This window comes from Notolepis coatsorum, assembly GCF_963971535.1.
Source record: "Notolepis coatsorum genome assembly, chromosome: 18".
NCBI classification, from domain to species: Eukaryota; Metazoa; Chordata; class Actinopteri; order Aulopiformes; family Paralepididae; genus Notolepis; species Notolepis coatsorum.
This window is the reverse complement of record NC_140182.1, coordinates 21,071,123-21,090,448: the sequence shown is the minus strand read 5'-3', so window position 1 is coordinate 21,090,448 and position 19,326 is coordinate 21,071,123. Positions and strand designations below refer to the sequence as shown.

At 42.9% G+C, this 19,326-nt stretch overlaps 1 protein-coding gene across 1 annotated transcript in view; it reads left to right on the top strand.

The window, feature by feature from the left end:
- Positions 1-8,950, top strand: part of alkbh3 (alkB homolog 3, alpha-ketoglutarate dependent dioxygenase) — a 40,933-nt gene extending 31,983 nt beyond the window's left edge. Inside the window, exons 9-10 of the mRNA XM_084334665.1 lie at positions 472-570; positions 7,918-8,950. Of these exons, the coding sequence (XP_084190791.1) occupies positions 472-570; positions 7,918-8,043 (225 nt within the window). The 3' untranslated portion in view covers positions 8,044-8,950. The remainder of the gene's footprint in view (positions 1-471; positions 571-7,917) is intronic.
- Positions 8,951-19,326: the final 10,376 nt, after the last annotated feature.

Genomic DNA, 19,326 nt, shown 5'->3' with positions numbered 1-19,326 from the left:
TTTAGAAATGTGTCCATTGGAAATACATTGCAATTTCAAGTCAGGTGGACCGCGCGGGAAACAACAATGACATAACCACTACACCTCCCTATGGACAGTGAATGGAGAAACATTTTGTAGAATATTTGTTTGATTTTTTATACACAAATGAGCTGTTCTCAGTTTTGAAACAGAAAATGTACCATACTCAGAAACATCCCCCTGCGCGCTCTGTGTCACCTATACCACCTCTCCATATAGAGCAGTTTCAGACATTATACTCAATTCAAATTTGAGCATTCTTGTTTTTGGATTTGGGAGAGTTGTTCATGTTCATTAATATCGTTGGATTATTATATCATAGCAATAACATGTTATGATTCTGAACTTGGCCGTAGCTCCCATTTAAGTATGTAATTGGTAATCCAGTATTTTTAAAGTATCATTGTGTGTGTGTCTGTTTTTTGTTGTTGATGTATTTAATTTCTTTAGGAGGAGAATGGAGACTACACCTATGTTGAGAGGCTGCGGGTGCCTCTGGCTCACGGAACCCTCCTGCTCATGGACGGAGCCACCCAGAATGACTGGCAGGTAGGCTCCCACCAATCCGACATCAGGACCGTCAAAAAACGTCAGTGTTGGGGGGTAACGCGCAACTGTAATCACACATTACTTAAGTACTAAGTAATGTAAAGCATTACTGTTACTGATCTAACAATACTTAACCGACATACCTCTTCTTTTGTTGTGGATTCAAAGAATCATTGATTGGATTCCTTAAGGCTTTCCCCAAGGAGTAATGTGTGAAGTAATGCGTTACTTATGAGAGAAGTAACAAGTAATACTTACAAGTAATATTAACAAGTATACAATATAACTTTTCTTTTTTTAGTAACAACCCCAACACTGGTCATAGACGCAAAGCTAACTGGTCTTCCACAACGTGCATTGCCTATAAGCCGCCACCAGGGGCAGAGTGGCTAACTGAGTGAATTACTAACTGAGCAAGTTATTGACATTGCCAGTCATCGAGGTGCTTCACATGTACTGTCCTTAAGACCTACATCATATCAGTGTCCTTCAGTCATCATATCAAGGGTCCTTCAATAGAGTGTCATATGTCAGAGAATGTTTTGACTAGGGATGCACCGAATGGGAAATTCTTGGCCGAAACCGATACCGAAAATAGAAAACAGTTGGCCGAAAACCGAAAGCCGAAAGGCCGAAAATGATTCATAGAATAGAATTTTTTTTTACCAATGTTGTGGAACATTATGATTATGGAAAAATATATGATTATGGCAAAACTTAACTTAAATAATAAATAATCACTATTATGGGTCCATAAAACATTTATTCAGCACTTCTGAATGCATACAGTACATTAATTCCATATTTTCTCTGGCTGCGCAGCGGACATCTGTGCTCTACTGAGCGCACCTTTCTAGTCCCCAGCTGAATGTGCTCGCTTGACTCGGCACAGTAGACGCGCGACAGACAGACAGCGTCAATGTGAGAAACACAATCCCCCCCCCCCTCTCGCTCTGAATAATATGCATATTAGATCACTCAGTGATTAACCGCGACGGGCATATAGTAAATAAGGATATAAAAGCATGCTAAAGACGCATATTTATTGGACGCGTTGCGCGCAGAGTTTACATAGAAACAGCGCGACTCCCGACAGCGGTTACGATTCCCGACATCATCACAACAACACGCGTTAGGTTACAGGTTGTTTCTGTTTCTGTGACATATTTTCGGTGAAAAAACTCTTTCGGCCGAAAGCCAAAAGGCCATTTTTGGCCATTTTCGTCCGAAAGTTTTCGGCCACCGAAATTTCGGTGCATCCCTAGTTTTGACTCCTTACTTTCTCCCACAAATCGTCTTACCTTGACGATTAAAAAGCCTCCATAATTTAGTAAATAAAGCTGTAGCCAGCCAGCTAGCATTGATGCTATTCAAAATGCTATCCACATTAGCTAAATAGCTAACCAACTAAATACAATAGACAGTGGTATCCTGAGGTAACGTTATGACAACGTTTGCTAGTCGAAATGACTGGACACACACAGGGACAAGTTAAACATCAATCAATTCATTTATTCCAACAGGTAGTTTGAGCTGCATGTGACCCGCGGTCTTTCTCTCCTCTCCTTTGGAAAATGTTACGTTAGCTCGAAAAAGCACAGAACCGGCCGACACAAGTTAAGCTGCTAGCAACAGACACTATAACACTTCCGGTTGGGGGTTTTCAAAATAAAAGAGCGACGTCTAAAACAGGAAAGACATTTATTTTGTTAATTTGTGGCACGCACTTATTATCTTGAGACGGTTTCGTTTTTACGGAACCCTATTTTTTTAAATGAAAACTAAACGAAAACGAAAAAGATCAAAATCGTTTTAGTCTGGACAAGGCCTTAGACTCATTACATCCACACTGTTATTATTGTATTGTAAATGATGGCTATTTTATTGCACTGCTTTTATTGTCTATTTTATGCAAATTTTAAGTCTATTTGTACTGCTATGAAGCGCTTTGGGCTGCACTTATTGTATGAAAGGTGCCATACAAATAAGATGTATTATTATTATTATTATTATTATTATTATTATTATTATTATTATTATTATTATTATTATTATTATTATTATTATTATTATTATTATGTTCATGCACATGAGTTTTTCTTTATTTGAATTTTTTTTACTTTGTATTTTTTCTTTTTACCAGGTAAAATGCTTGAGATCAAGGATATCTTTTACAAGCAAGGCCTGACCAAAATGGCAGCAATAAAAATAATAAACCAAGTTACAACATACAGGACAAAACACAGACAGACAAAAGTATAAAAGAGAAAATAATTAAGGAAGCACCACCACATCCCATTAGTAACATGTACAGTAGCATCAGCATTATGTATTAAGTTAAGTGTAATGTATTAAGTAGGGATGGGTACCAGAAGTCACGTCGGTACTACCGAATACCGATTCATGTGAGATCCACCGGTGCCACATTTAGTTTTTTTAGTTATTTTTTTTGTCCGGTGACGTCAATGTTTCGTTTACCATGAAATGAAACTTATGAAGTGTGCTGTGTGCCACACGTTCACATCAACGTTCACAATACACACTTACCTAGGATTTTACTTGATTCAACAACAACAAAGCAGTCGGGGCAATGGCAAGCCGAAAACATTGCAAGTGTGGTATTTTAGACTAAAGTACCGGAAAAAGGTACCGGTATCGTTTCACAGGTACCGGTATCGGTTCAAATGTGAACGGTACCCAACCCTAGTATTGAGTGAGTTAGAGACCCATGTTCAAGGAGCTTGAGACGAAGAGGCAGACAGGATGGATGGTCTGAGCTGGTTATTTACACTTGGAGAGAAGGATGTCCGGGGGTTTAGGAGGGAGGGAGGATGTGAAAGTGTGTGTGAGAGAGGCAAGTTTATTTATATAGCACATTTCATACACAAAGGCAATTAAAATGCTTTACATTAATTAATAGAAATGGCATAAGAAAAGAAGAATGAAGGTCAACGTGCAGTATTTGCATTTCAATTAAAGGTAGTGGTGAATATAAAATATTTTAGCTTGTGTACCAGGTTTAACTGTACTTGCGAGGTCCTTAACACATCCAGTGCCGTTCACCAGAGGGTGCTGTGGGCCGTCAGTGCCAGCGCTTTGTTCAATTGGGATAAATGCCGGTGTTTGCAGTGCTAAAACTATATTAAATATTATAGCTATGGATCTAATAACATAGGCGATTGTCATTGAGTTTCTTCCGGTCGAGATGCAAAAAACAGATAATTTTTTCATCCATACATTTCCGTTTTATACCGTGGTGAATATGAGTATAGTTTTAGAGTGATTCTGTGTAATCCAAAAACCAAACAGCGTTTTACTGCATTTCACTATAAATCGGTATAACTGGTAACCGCTTGTCTTGCCCGAGTGTTTAGACCCCGCCCCCACACCGCAGCTCGGCCCAGACACCAAGCCACATAGTTTCAAATGGAGTGCAATAGCGGCCGCAAGGCGTTAGGCGGCGGTATTGGACGTTTGCCATCTCAGACCCATTCAGGACAGGCTGCACAAGGTGCCTTGATGGATTATGAATGGCAATAGCGAATAAAAGAAATAACGACCCAGAAACGAGAATCTTCGTTTTTCTGCACTGAACCGTTGGGCCACAGAAACGAGAATTCTCGTGAACGGCAATTAATGTGTTAAGTATAATACACAAGTAGCACGATGACCAGAAAAGTGTGTGTGTGCACACACTGGAAAGATATTGTTATTCCTCCTCGTCACAAAGGGGAAAAGGTTGTCTTGTTTATAACGATCACAATATACAGTCCGTCATATGATAACACTGAGATTCTTAACACTTTCAGTGCCAACGACGAGATTTCTCGTTAGTTCATGCCAACCGCTGAGTGCCAACGACGAGAGATCTCGTCTTTTTCTCGTTATTTTTTTTATTATCGATTTCCATAAATTTTTCATCAATCTAGCCTCACGTTACCAGTGGGGATCTGTCTGAGCTCGAAGAGGGAAAATACCGCCCCCTATCGTCTCTCCGGATGGTACTGCACCCCATTGGATTGGATTGAATGAAACGCATGGAGAAAAAAAAGTCCTGCTTCCACATTTTACTTGTCAGACAAATAACCGGAGACGATCCAAGTCATTGCCCACCACCAGAACAGCGGAGAATGTGTTTCCAGTACCCAGCGTTGGATCAATAAACACGATCGATATTTGGAATGCCGATCAGGAATTGGAATACTCTTTTTCGAGAACATCTGATCTGAGGTAAGGAATCTATTTTACCAGTCTTGGGATAATCAGCTATTTTCACCTATATATCAGTGTGTGCCATATGTGTGTATGTGTGTGTGTGTGTGTGTGCGAGCGATTAGGAAATAAGATAATACATTTTTCAGCCAGCTTCTATAATTCCACGTTAAAATGACATGATACAAAAAAATATTAAAATAAAAATGGGGGTCGCGGTATAAAAAAGTTTGAGAACCCCTGGTTTACATGATGCGTATTTTGCCACGTGGAATGCACCTGATTGGATAAATGACACGCTGGTGCTCTAGTGTGACATCTAGTGGTTGAATGTTATCTATAGCACCATTAATCATTCACTTGCCTTAAAGCCCCCCCCCCCCCCTTTTCCTGCCTTCCTGTCACAACCCTGCTTCTCTAACCTTTAGGTCACAGATGCCCCCCAGTGTCAATGCATGAGAAACTCTGTTCTCACGTTGTCCTGGTTTCACGAGAGAGAGAGTGTGGGGGGGCACTAGATGAAAAAAGGGAGAAGGTCATAGTGTTTTATTGCGACGCCTCCTGAAGTGCCTTGAATTTAAGTTCCATCTCTCTAAGGTGCTGGCCAGAAAAGATTCCTCCGACCATAACTCTCCACACAGCCCGGCCTTCCAGACCCCCCCCCCCCCCTCCTCCCTAAATCATCCAGATAGGTTTTCAAATTACCAGTAAATATTTAGGCAGGTCATGTCGATCTTGTCAAGTAACTCTTCTAGGAACCCATTTATCTCTGGACCGATTTTTGGGGCTATTTTTGCCCTGACCTGTTCCCTTTCACACTGTTTTAGATAAACAAACCTTTTGGCTCCTTTTTGGGGGGGAGGTTAAAAAAAAAGAGAGAGAGAGAGAGACAGACGGACAGAAAGAGACACAGGCAGACAAGAGAGAGGCCCGTGCCAAAGACTGTGTTGAAAGTTAAAAACTAGTTGGAACACGCCAGCGGAACCTCGTGGACAGTGTGTGGACTGTGTGTGTTTTGTTGGTGGTGTTAGGAAAGCTGTTTTCTCATTTGTGTAGTACTCTGTGCAGAGTGCAAACCTGAAGACAAAGATCAGGAAATGTCTCTCTCTGCCGTGTCGATCCTCTCGGGTGGCTCTTGTGATTCTTGTGACGTTTGTTTCGTAGGGACTCTTTGGTAATCTCACCTTTTCGATTTCGATTCTTCCCGTCACGATTCCATCTAAAGCCGATTCTCGGTTCGAATTTCGAAAGATTGTTGTTATTAACCTTAATAGTTCTAAAGTCATGAGAAAGTTGTAATCATATCACAAGACCGAATACTGACAAATTATTATTTTGTATATATGCATGTATCTATTATTGTATCTATGTATCCTTCTGTCAATATCAAGCTGCTTCTCCCCCTCCAGTCCTGCCGCAGGGGGAGTAAATTAGGATCACTCACTCACTCACTTACTCACTCACTCACTCACTCACTCACTCACTCACTCACTCACTCACTCACTCACTCACTCACTCACTCACTCACTCTCCCACTCACTCACTCACTCGCCCACTCACTCACTCACTCACTCACTCACTCACTCTCCCACTCTCCCACTCTCCCACTCTCCCACTCTCCCACTCACTCACTCACTAACTCACTCACTCACTCACTCACTCACTCACTCACTCACTCACTCACTCGCCCACTCACTCACTCACTCACTCACTCACTCACTCACTCACTCACTCACTCACTCACTCGCCCACTCACTCACTCACTCACTCACTCACTCACTCACTCACTCACGCACGCACGCACTCACTCACTCACTCACTCACTCACTCACTCACTCACTCACTCACTCTCCCACTCACTCACTCGCCCACTCACTCACTCACTCACTCACTCACTCACTCACTCACTCACTCACTCACTCACTCACTCACTCACTCACTCACTCTCCCACTCACTCACTCACTCACTCACTCACTCACTCTCCCACTCACTCACTCACTCACTCACTCTCCCACTCACTCACTCGCCCACTCACTCACTCACTCACTCACTCACTCACTCACTCACTCACTCACTCACTCACTCACTCACTCACTCACTCACTCTCCCACTCACTCACTCGCCCACTCACTCACTCACTCACTCACTCACTCACTCACTCACTCACTCACTCTCCCACTCACTCACTCACTCACTCACTCACGCACTCACTCACTCACTCACTCACTCTCCCACTCACTCACTCACTCACTCACTCACTCACTCACTCACTCACTCACTCACTCACTCACTCACTCACTCACTCACTCACTCACTCACTCTCTCACTCTCTCACTCACTCACTCTCCCACTCACTCACTCACTCGCCCACTCACTCACTCACGGACCATCTGGCAGGGACGTTTTGTTGGACGTATGCGCAGGTAGTGCCGTGGGTCTGAGTGGTTTAATGCTTGTTTTATGAGTATTATTCTTTTTGAAACCCTTATTTAAACCAGGCAAGTTGACTAAGAAGAACACATTATTATGTACAGCCATGGCCAGTGGAGGGGGAGGGTGGGTTATTATACACCTGTCTTCTACTGTTGTTGGCCACTGAGCAGCTACACTGGAGCAGTTTCTGTTGTTGTTGGCCACTGAGCCGTTTGGAGGTAAGTGCCTTGCTCACGGGCACCTTGAGGGTAGTTGTAGAGGGAGGGACAAGCTGGTCAGTATTTACGAGGACTGTTACATGCAGGCACATAGCAGTATGTAATGCATACACTTTGGACTGGGCCATATGGCCAAAATACCATATTCACCACATGTTTTAACGGTATAACTATTTTGACAGCATTTTTCCAGTTTTCCAGTACAAACTCGAACCGGTGATCTTCCGATCATGAGTCCGGAGCTCTACTCATGTAGCCATGACACTATAGCTTCATGTTCAGTATAACTTGTAGCCCTACATGGATCCATGACAGTATACCTTCATATTCCGTAGACCTCCCTACATGGATCCATGACACTATAGCTTCATATTCAGTATAACTTCTAGCCCTACATGGATCCATGACAGCATACCTTCATATTCAGTAGACCTCCCTACATACACTTCTCTCACGTTTTCGTAATTTTTCTCTTCCCAACAGCATCAGGTAGCCAAAGAATACCACAACCGAGGCCCTCGAATCAACCTGACCTTCAGAACCATCTACCCAGAGCCTGAAGGCCACAGGCCAGGGGCTAAGTTGTGTCTCTCGGCCCAGCAACCATGAACTCACCTCAGCCATGGTGGGGGTGGAGGGAAGGGACGCGGCATCTGACCTCCACCAGCGCAGGAGAGACATTATGGGACAAGGAGGGAGGGCCTCTGGGGACCCTCGAACGACGTGTTGAAAGCCCTCGTGCATGTTCCTCACAGAGCATCATTATGTTGTCATACTGGTCCATGACCCCCGACCATTGGCCATGTTTATTGTTTGTTTGTTTATTATGTTGTGTGTATTTAGTGTTGGGAGAGAAAAAAGGTTTTACTGAATAATTTGTATTTTCACCCAGCCTCTTTGATTAAAAACAAAAATAATAAATTATTAATAAATAATCATTTTGATAAGACATGTCTGTTGACTTGGCTGCATCGCAAGGTAAACACATACACGCCTCAAGGGATTTCAGACTTCTTTTTGCGCTGGATTCCTGTTTCAGTGGCTAAAACAACCACTTTTAGTGGTTACTTGGTAACCAAATAAAAAGAGGGAAATGTTTTCACAGGACATGACCACTTAGAACCATGTTAAGTAAAAGAGAAAAAACTGTACTGCTCCTAAAGCATTTATAAGAAAAACAAATATACTATTACCGTCAAAATATACCGTGATACATTTTTGTCCATACCGCCCACCCCTAATCCAGAGTAATAGGTTTTAGCCCTTCTGCACTAGCATTGAGATAAATGCTACCTTTAATATCTCAAAAATGTAATACTGAAGATTGACTAAAAGCACTCAGTTCATTCTAAGATAGATGGACTCCTTTAAAACCCAAACAATCTCTTCTCATACCTCTTGGTTTTTTGGACAACAAAGCTTGTATGGTGTGATACTTGGACATGAACATGCTTGAAGAATGTCTGGACACATCCTTTGTTTAATTGCGAGAGGTAATCTTGTTTTTAATGGTTCTGAAATAAACAAGATTATTTTCAACACAAGGCTGCCTTTTTCTTTTGTTGCCGTAACCCATTATGGTCTCCAGATCAGGCCAAAGCATAAAGGTGCAGGTTATGTAGAGTAATCATAAAGGAAGGTTTTAGAAAGGTGTCGAATCAAATAATTGCTTTTTATTTATCATTTCAATTATTTTTGCGGCTCTAAAATGTATGTTTACGGTACATGTTGCAGGCATGTATCCTCTCCCTACTTCTCATTTCCCCACATGGTATGCATTTGATAAATGCCCCATTTCATTGACATCGATAATCCAATGTACAGTGGAAATAGTTCACAACAAATTTCTGTAGGAGCAAAGCAATACTGTGACATGATTAAATATGAATTGTATTCCAGTTCATAATAATGCATTGTCATTCTGTGAAACAACTAATTGCTGTGATATTTTACTCACAGCATGGGCTTAGAGTGTACGTTGTTTCTCAGGGTTAATTACAGCATGGGCTTAGAGTGTACATGGTTTCACAGGGTTACCATCCAAAAGGATTTAGGTACTTCTTCCAGCACGGCCTCTATGTCTATTCATGAGGTTGAATCTATCTTTAGTCACCAAGTCACTCACTTCTGCACCACATCAACTTGCTGGTTCAAGGCCATTCATACCAGAGTAGCTCCGTCTAGCTTATTAATAGTTGTTTGTGTGGTATCTATTACCTTGGCCTGCATGGCTCATCAAAACAAGATGTCTCCCTGATGACCACACATGCTTCTATTGCCTGGGCCTGCACGACTCACAGCAGGCATGTGCACACATAGAGCCCAAAGGGTGCTCAAGCACCTGCCCTTTCCCTTTTGTGCCTCATAAAAAAGTTCCTTTTTTTTTTTTTTTGATATGTGTCTTTCAAGGATAAGTGAGCTCCTGCACTGATTATTATAGTTCAATATTCAATATTTGATCACCAAAACCCCCCAAAAAGCATAAAAAGGGGGCCCCCCCCCCGCCCAAAAAGAAGTTTTGCCTTTGAGAACCAATGGTTCTCGAGCCGTAACGACACATGGGGCAGGAGCCCATCTCCTGTTTCCGTAGCGTGAGGCAGCTTGATGTACAAGTACACCCCTTGGACATGACACTAGTATGTCGCAAGGACTTCCCCCCAAACCAACCCTTGATGCTGAGTGTCAAGCAGGGAGGCTATGGGTACCATTTTTTAAATCGTCTTTGGTATGACTCGGCCGGGGCTTGAACTCCCAGCCTCCCGAACTCAGGGTGGACACTCTACCCACGAGGCCACTGAGCCGGTAAAAAAATAAAAAATAAACGCATAAAAAGGGGGCCGCCCCGCCACAATGTTTTCTTTTGTCTAGGGCGGATACTACAGTATATAATTCACAACTAAAGTAATGGCTGATGCTATTATTCACAACTAAAGTAATGCTCTAAAACCAGATTGGTGTGGGTTTAATACAGAGTGATTTGAGAGAAATTCTTTGAGTTTGTTATTTACCAATGATTTCGGGGTTTTTGCTAGACGGGATAGTTTGGAGATTGGTCAATATTTTTTTTGGTCACTCCTATCTCCACATTTATGTAATGGAGATACATGAGCTGTTTTCCACGTACTAGGAAGTAGGAACTATGCCCGTTGACATATTAAATAATGTGTTATTTGCTCTGTAATTAATTGTGCGGCTAGCCTGAGAAAATAATGATCCAATTGACCCTCTCCAATTGGTTTCCTGGCACCAATGGATTGCAATGCTATGAAGAACAGCATGAATTGTGCCGAGAAATTATTAGTATATCAATCAACCACATCATTATATCAAATAGGGCTAGGGTTCCAAATATCTGAGCTATCGCTTTAAGTTAAGGGGTCCAGGGAATACATGCAATGCAATGTCCTCACAAGTGTACAGTAGTAACACAAACATGTCAAGTGTGACCGTGTGTGTTTGTGTTTGTGTGCACATGCATCCAAGACCACCCTGGGAAATACAGAAACGAAGCCTTGACATTTGCCACAGTGGTCTTATCTAACACAAGCACTCGCCCAGACACCTTCCTCTGCAGCCGCCCCTTGACTCATCATGCTGATCCCGCTGAGAGCTTAATGAAAGTCCTAATGTGTTCCCTGAACACTTCTTTGGCACAGTGGTGGAACGTTAACGCTGCTTACCCTGCACTCCCCACCCTTTAGTACCGACCCAAATAGGAGACACTTTGTGGGATGTAAAGGTACTGTATGTATATATATATATATGTGTGTGTGTGTGTGTGTGTGTGTGTGTGTGTGTGTGTGTGTGTGTGTGTGTGTGTGTGTGTGTGTGTGTGTGTGTGTGTGTGTGTGTGTGTGTGTGTGTGTGTGTGTGTGTGTGTGTGTGTGTGTGTGTGTGTGTGTGTGTGTGTGTGTGTGTGTGTGTGTGTGTGTGTGTGAAGATCCTACAGTGAGTGAGTGTGTCTATGTGAGTGTGTGTGTCGGTATGTTATAGAACTCTTTGGTGTGTAGTGGAGAGAATTAACAAGGGGGCTCCTACAGTGAGTATAGTAAGTTGTGTAATAGGTCACACACCCTTTGTTAAACAGTGAGTGAGGGGCAACCCACACTGAGTTATGGCTCCTGTTTTGCTCCCTTGATTTCATGACTCAGGGTGGCATAGTGAGGGAGGGAGCAGTGGAATGGGGGTTGAGACACTTTGTACGAGAAGAGAACAGCACATGGCGTAATATGAACATGAAACACCGCCTGAGCTGTGTACACACACTGCTTGTCTTATATAGACCACTGGTTTGCCACATAACATTGACAGTCAGAATCTAGTTTCTAAAAAAAAAAGTAGCCCACAGCTTAGCATTTTTTACTTTCTCCCAGAAGGACAGAGCTTATAATAACTTACTTTAGAACACATGTATCATCATTCCATATAACACACTGTTTATGGTGAAATATATGGTTGACATTTGTCATTGATTGACATATTGTCATTTAGCCAAAATTAAATATAGTTGGTAGCAACAATGCTGGAGACATCATACTCAAACAGCTTCTAAGATGCCGTAAGGTTCCATCCTGCCCCTTTGGACTATCTCAAGGAGCTGAGCTAAATGCTTGCATTTTTACAAAAGGTGAACTGGCCTGCTCTGTCCATAATCAACATAATTCATTAGTAGGCTATATTTTTATTTAGCCTGTGTAAGTCCATTCTTGGTTTGGTTTGCTTATAATGCCTTCTTGCTGTGAAGCAACAGTGCTAACCACCACCACTGTGCCGCCCCGTTAATGTCATTTCTCGCCACTGAACGGATTTAAACTCCAGCTAAGCTTCCTGTTTCTGCAGGCATTTCTGAACCCTGTCTGTTATTGTTGACGTTTCCCTTCTGCCGGGGAAGGCATTCATGTGGCAGGCTAGTTTGGGAGCATGTCTATGTTCCCCGGGTCCTATGTTCCCCGGGTTCTATGTTCCCCGCTTTGATTGATTGATTGAACATTTTAGACCACCAGCCCTGATTCCAAACTCTAACCTTAACCAGTTCGAAAGAGGGCCTAAGCTTAACCATTCGAAACAAGGCGGACATTAATAATTAATAAAATAATAAAAATTTATAATATTTTAAATCTATTAATCAATCAAAGCGGGGAACATAGAACCCGGGGAACATAGGGATGATCCCGCTAGTTTGCTAGCTGTTTGGCATTCCTGTCATTAGCTCCTGTTTGCTAGAGCTGTTCCTGACACCCGTGTTGAAGAGGTGAAAACATGAGTTGTACATCAGAGCTGAGGTTACTGCTGCTAACCCCTTTTAGCCACTGCCTAGATCCCCCACAATCTGGCTTCAGACCAGTGTCTTTACTGTGCTATGCTATTACTGTTGCCTGTGATGTCCAGAAACGAGCTATCAGTGTTACTTTAAATCCTTGTTTTGATTAGGCAGGGTGGTATTGTATGCCCTGAGCCAAAAGTATGTACCAGGAGAGTAAGCCAAGTACTAGAGGAACAGATGCAGGAGGAGATGCGCGCATTGTTGAGTCAACTTGATAGTCTAATTATATAACAGTAATATCTAGTAAAAACTAGCCTACATGTCAACTGTTTGGTTTTGTGACCCCTTTTATTCTAAATGGATGTCCAGTAGCATGTTAAAGGTTCTATAGATAACGTTTTTATGTAGAGTAAAAAATTATAACACATCCACAGAGCTTTTAGAAAGGTGCAAAATAATGCCTTTCTCCCCCCAAAAATATAGATTTATTTGTGGGTCCAAAATGAATGTTGTTGTTTACATGTTGCAGGCATGTATCTCCTCCCTACCTCCTCTTTCCCCACATGGAACGCACCTGATTGGATAAATGGCACGCTGGTGCTCTAGTGCGACATCTATCACCACCACCATGGTAGTGAAAATACAATGATAAGTGAGGGATTCAGTTCAACTTTATTATCGTTATACAATGAAGTAACTGGGTCAGTCTCATAACATTGTGAGGAAGTAATGGTGACCTGCAGCGTGCGCGGCGCTGGCATATGCATGAATATTCACACGCGCATGTGGTATTATGTGTATGTTCACGTGTGTGTGCATCTTCACCTGTGCAGGCTCAACTTTATGAGTTTGTACGAAAAAGTCTGTGTGTATTTCGGCATGTACACACAACTGTATATGTGTGTGTGTGTGTGTGTGTACACATGTTGACATACACATACATGTGTATCTGTGTGTGTATGTTTCTGACCACATGCATTTTTGTTTGTTCGCACAATCTCTGTGTGTGTGTTCAAGTTTCAAGTTTCAAGTTTCTTTAATAGTTGTCATACAGAAGTACAGAATACTTTCATACAAAATGCTTCTTACTGTTACGCTCCAGAGACTGTGCTAGACAAGATAGTATCAAATAACATAGTATAGCATGTAATTTAGAAGAAGAAAATGAGGTCACAGTGTTCGGTATAGACATATGTACAATGTTCTGAGTTACCATATAATATACAATACTATGCAGTGTACTAATGTACAGTACTATATAGTGCAAAGCAGAAATGGGATGAGGTACAATTTAGGTACAATTTACAGTAAGGTGTACGAGTTGTAGTGCAATCCTTCATCAATAAATATACAGTGTGTTTGTTTAAAGTGGGTGTGTGCTATAAAGTGTGTGGAGTGGGTGCTACAGTGTGTTTGTTTAAAGTGAGTGTGTGCGTGTGGATGTGTGTGCTATGTGCGTTTGGTGGTTGTTGTTGTGTAGTGTTCATTGTTCGTTTAGCAGCCTGATGGCCTGGGGATAGAAGCTTGTGTGTGTGTGTGTGTGTGTGTGTGTGTGTGTGTGTGTGTGTGTGTGTGTGTGTGTAGCATTTACCATGCTCCTCCCATAGCCTCCCTTTGGCTCCTGCTGTGTTTTTCTGGGAAGCCAGTCTGGGAACATGTTGACCGATACACCAAAACGTTCCTCCTCCCCTCCTCTCCTCCACTCCCCTCTTCTCCTACTCCCCCCCCTCTTCTCCTCCTCTCCTCCACTCCCCTCTTCTCCTCCACTCCCCTCTTCTCCTACTCATCTCCCCTCCTCCCCTCCACTCCCCTCTTCTCCTCCTCCTCTCCTCCACTCCCCTCTTCTCCTACTCTCCTCCTCTGCTCTTCTCCTCCTCTCCTCCACTCCCTTCTTCTCCTCCTCCCCTCCACTCCCCTCTTCTCCTCCCCTCCACTCCTCTCTTCTCCTCCCCTCCTCTCCTCCATTCCCATCTTCTCCTACTCCCTTCCTCTGCTCTTCTCCTCCTCTCCTCTTATCCACTCCCCTCCTCTCCTCCACTCCCCTCTTCTCCTACTCTCCTCCTCTGCTCTTCTCCTCCTCTCCTCCACTCCCTTCTTCTCCTCCTCCCCTCCTCTCCTCCACTCCCCTCTTCTCCTCCCCTCCACTCCTCTCTTCTCCTCCCCTCCTCTCCTCCATTCCCATCTTCTCCTACTCCCTTCCTCTGCTCTTCTCCTCCTCTCCTCTTATCCACTCCCCTCCTCTCCTCCACTCCCCTCTTCTCCTACTCCCCTCCTCTGCTCTTCTCCTCCTCTCCTCTTATCCACTCCCCTACTCTCCTCCACTTCTCTTCTCCTACTCCCCTCCTCTGCTCTTCTCCTCCTCCTCTCCTCTTATCCACTCCCCTCCTCTCCTCCTGACTCCTCCAGCTAAATTTCTTGTGAAATATGATACATTTTAAGTATGTTAATAACAAAATAAATAAAAGTCATGATAAAAAAATTATTTTCATTGTGTACACTTTCTTTCAGATAGGATTAAAGGACCCCCCCCCCCTATTAAATAGTAGTAGTACCTCCCCTTGAACGAATACTCATTTTCCCCAAATTATTCTCTGGAAGTATATGAAGCCAAAGCCCCAAAGACATGTTGAATAAAACACTGCAGGCTAGTATTTTAGCAGGTCAGCGCTGCAGGATACATGCTGTCCTTACTAGCCAACACAGTAACCTGTCAAATCAGTTTTTAGTCACATTAATATTTATTCTGAAGATGTCGGTCCCCTGAGAAGAGGCTCTGTTTGGTGACGGAGTATATAAACTGAGTATGACAACCCATTCAGGGCATGGCGATAAAGAAAACAAACCCCAGATTTTACATCCTAGTTACATCACCGATTGGAGGGTTCTGTGGTTTCATTCATTATCATGGGGGATGTAGTTCGGTTGAAAATAGTTCCTACTTGAAACTGCTCACAAGAAGGACCGTGGATTATCTTGAGTCACCGGGTCATGATTTCTGGAAAGAGACATTGCTTTTGAGTTTTGCAAATATATCTTTTGGTGTGAGCGCCACAAACCGAGTGCCATTAGAAAGTCACTTTAAAGGGGCGGTTAGGTGGCCGAGCGGAGATTGCGTTCGTCACCAACCCCGGAGCTGTGAGCTGGATTCGCCTGTTCGAATCCAGCTCACAGCTCCGGGGTTGTCACCAGCTTGGCTGGCCGTTCACACTAATACAATTGGCTGTATTAGAGGGTGGGAGAAGCTGGCGGGGTGGGTCCGGGTCGTTGTAAACAGCGACTCCTACAGTTCGGTCGGGGCGCCTGCTAAGCGCGGATAGGACTTGAGCAGGATAGTGTGATCCTCCCACACGCTACGCCCTCTCAATGAGAATCCGCGCTGCCAGGTGAAAAGAAGCGGTGATTGGCTGGACGTGTGTCGGAGGAAGCACGTGGTAGCCTCCACTCTCCCAGATGATCTGACTGTGGGGGGTAAGTGCGCAGCGACCAGGAAGGGATTGGGAATTGGCATACGACTAACATTGGGATGGGAGAAAATCGGAGGAAAATGGAGGGGGAAAAAGACCAAAAAAAATAAAAATTAAAAAATAAAGTCACTTTAAAGGAAGGAGGTACTAATAGTATAGTTTAGATACATTAAGAGTTAAATTGTATATTGTATAGTAGTGTATATACTGTAGGAACCAGTTTCTCAGGAACTTAGCATGTCTTTTTTTACCATGCATATCTTGTCTCTTACCTATTTTATTTTTTCTATGTTTATTTTGTTCTATGCCTATTTTTATTATTGTATTTTGCACAATCAATGGGGGCATGACCACCCACATTTCACTGTATGCCCTGGTATGTATGTGACAAATAAACATCTTGATTCTTGATTCCTGATTCAGCTCCATTGTATTGGAGTGACAGCAGATATCTCCAAAACTAGGGGAGTCACACCGAAACGATCTGGATGGATAGAGAACACCCTGGGTAAAGAGGGAATTTTGGGTGAACTGTCCCTTTAACCTACGATACTTCAGTGCAGCACAAATGTCGCCAATCCCACGATGTTGGAGACGCTCCCCACATAGTGTAATGATGGAATGATGGAAAACTTGCGATCCCCGGTTGACTGTGTATCAGTCTCTGGTGTTCAAGCCATGTCCGCCTCCCGCTTTGTGAGTGACTCGCTGGTCCTGTGTGAGTTTCGGCACTCCACCGACATAACCTCATGCTAATAACCTCATGCCTCATTTTTGCTGTGGTGTGCTGGGGGGGGGGGGGGGGGGGGGGGGCAACATCAACTCGAGGGACTGAACAAGCTAGTGAAGAAGGCTAGCTCAGTAGTGGGTGGTGAGCTGGATAACCTAGAGGTGGTGGCTGAGAGGAGGATGAGGAAAAAGCTAGAAGCCATCCTGGAGAACCCCTCTCAGCCACCCCACCCCCCCCGACACACCACAAACCGCCTGGGCCGGTCCTTTATACCGGCAGCCATCAGGCTCTACAACAAAGGGCTCGGGCGGCCGGATCTGCTGCCAGAACTATCACTGTCACAACTCTGGACTTGAGAACTAGAGACTCACATCACCGTACTGACTATCTTGTATTTTGCACTAGAAACTAATATCACTGGACTCTCATCACTGGACTATCTTGTGTTTGTACTTTTTTATATTACTGTACATTGTATTTGTATCTATACTTAAAGTTTAAGTGTACCTATAGTGCACTGTCTGCCACTGTACTCGGTGGGTTTCCCCATTACCCATAGCCCCCCTATAGACCAATGCTGCCTTGTTTTCATCTGATTGTGCTGGTATCGTTGCTGAGGGAACCATAATTACTGTAAAGGTGCTTACATATACACGCACACATACACACGCTCACACCACACGTATAAGCATGCACACACATAGAACACACATCACTCACACACATGAAACATGCACGCGTAAAATACACAGACATATTAAACATTCCCACATAAAACACGCACATAGGTAATGCACACACACACATGGGTAGAACACACATATATAAAGCACACATAGGTAAAACACGCATCTACAAAGTACACACACTCATACATACATACATACACACAGTCTATCTTTGTCTAATGGCTGGGAGCCGACTCCAGGCCACTCCCATTATACTTGTTTTTGACCGCTTGTACCTGAGCCATGTTTATTTTTATTTAATTTTTTATTTTGTCTGTGTCTTGTCAAGTTTGTATTAAGATTTATGTATGGTCCATGTCCCCTTTTCTATTATGTTCATTGTCATTGTTACTCCTGTTACGGTCAGTGTTGGTATCGTCGATATTATTAATGCCATTGTCATTATTATTGTTATTGTACTGTACTGTGCTGTTCTATGTCTGAAAAGAAAACAAAATAAAAACATTTATAAAAAAAAAGAAAAGAAAAGAAAAAAGTGTATATAGGACTGTGAAGCTATGCATCCCCCACCCTGTATCCCCCCCCCCCCCCCCCCCCCCCCATGCTGCTTTGACACCCGAATTTCCCCAAGGGGATCAATAAAGGATCATCTTATCTTATCTTAATAAGCGACTCATCTGTGGCTCATTTTGAGAACTTCTGTAGCTGATTGGAATGCTTTCGGATTCTCAGCCCATGTGCAGATTTATTCTGGTGATTTGGTTGATATAAATGCATAAGACACATTCTCAGGTGGGCTCGTTTCCACGAGCTTGCCTGCAGAGCTAAATCAGACTGGGCAAGAGCAGTAGGAATCTAACATGTACCTGGTGATGATATACAGTAGATGCATAAGACAACCTCAGGTGGGCTCCACACCGATGTAATGTTCATGAGCTCTGAATAGAAATACAACCAGCCTCATTAGCCATGAGCTGTGTGAAGCACAATTACACTACAACAGTAGTAGAGAAGCACAATTACACTAAAACAGTAGCAGAGAAGCACAATTACACTACAACAGTAGTAGAGAAGCACAATTACACTAAAACAGTAGCAGAGAAGCACAATTACACTACAACAGTAGCAGAGAAGCACAATTACACTACAACAGTAGCAGAGAAGCACAATTACACTACAACAGTAGTAGAGAAGCACAATTACACTAAAACAGTAGCAGAGAAGCACAATTACACTACAACAGTAGCAGAGAAGCACAATTACACTACAACAGTAGTAGAGAAGCACAATTACACTAAAACAGTAGCAGAGAAGCACAATTACACTACAACAGTAGCAGAGAAGCACAATTACACTACAACAGTAGCAGAGAAGCACAATTACACTACAACTAGGGATGCTCGATATTGGCTTTTTTACCGATACCGATATACCGATATTGTCCAACTCTTAATTTCCGATACCGATATCAACCGATACCGATATATGCAGGGTTTCCCCCCCCAAAAAAATTAATAATTTCAGGTAATTAACATTACATATCTCTTGTTGTGGAATTAACACAACATTATGCATACTTTTGACAATAAATAAAACCAGAATTTGTTCTTACTTGCTTGCCTGGGTAAATAAAGTTATAGAAATGTAAAGAAAATAAAGAAAATTGAAAACCGATACCGACATTTTCCGATATCACATTTTAATGCCGATATCGGCCAATAATATCGGTAGGCCGATAATATCGGA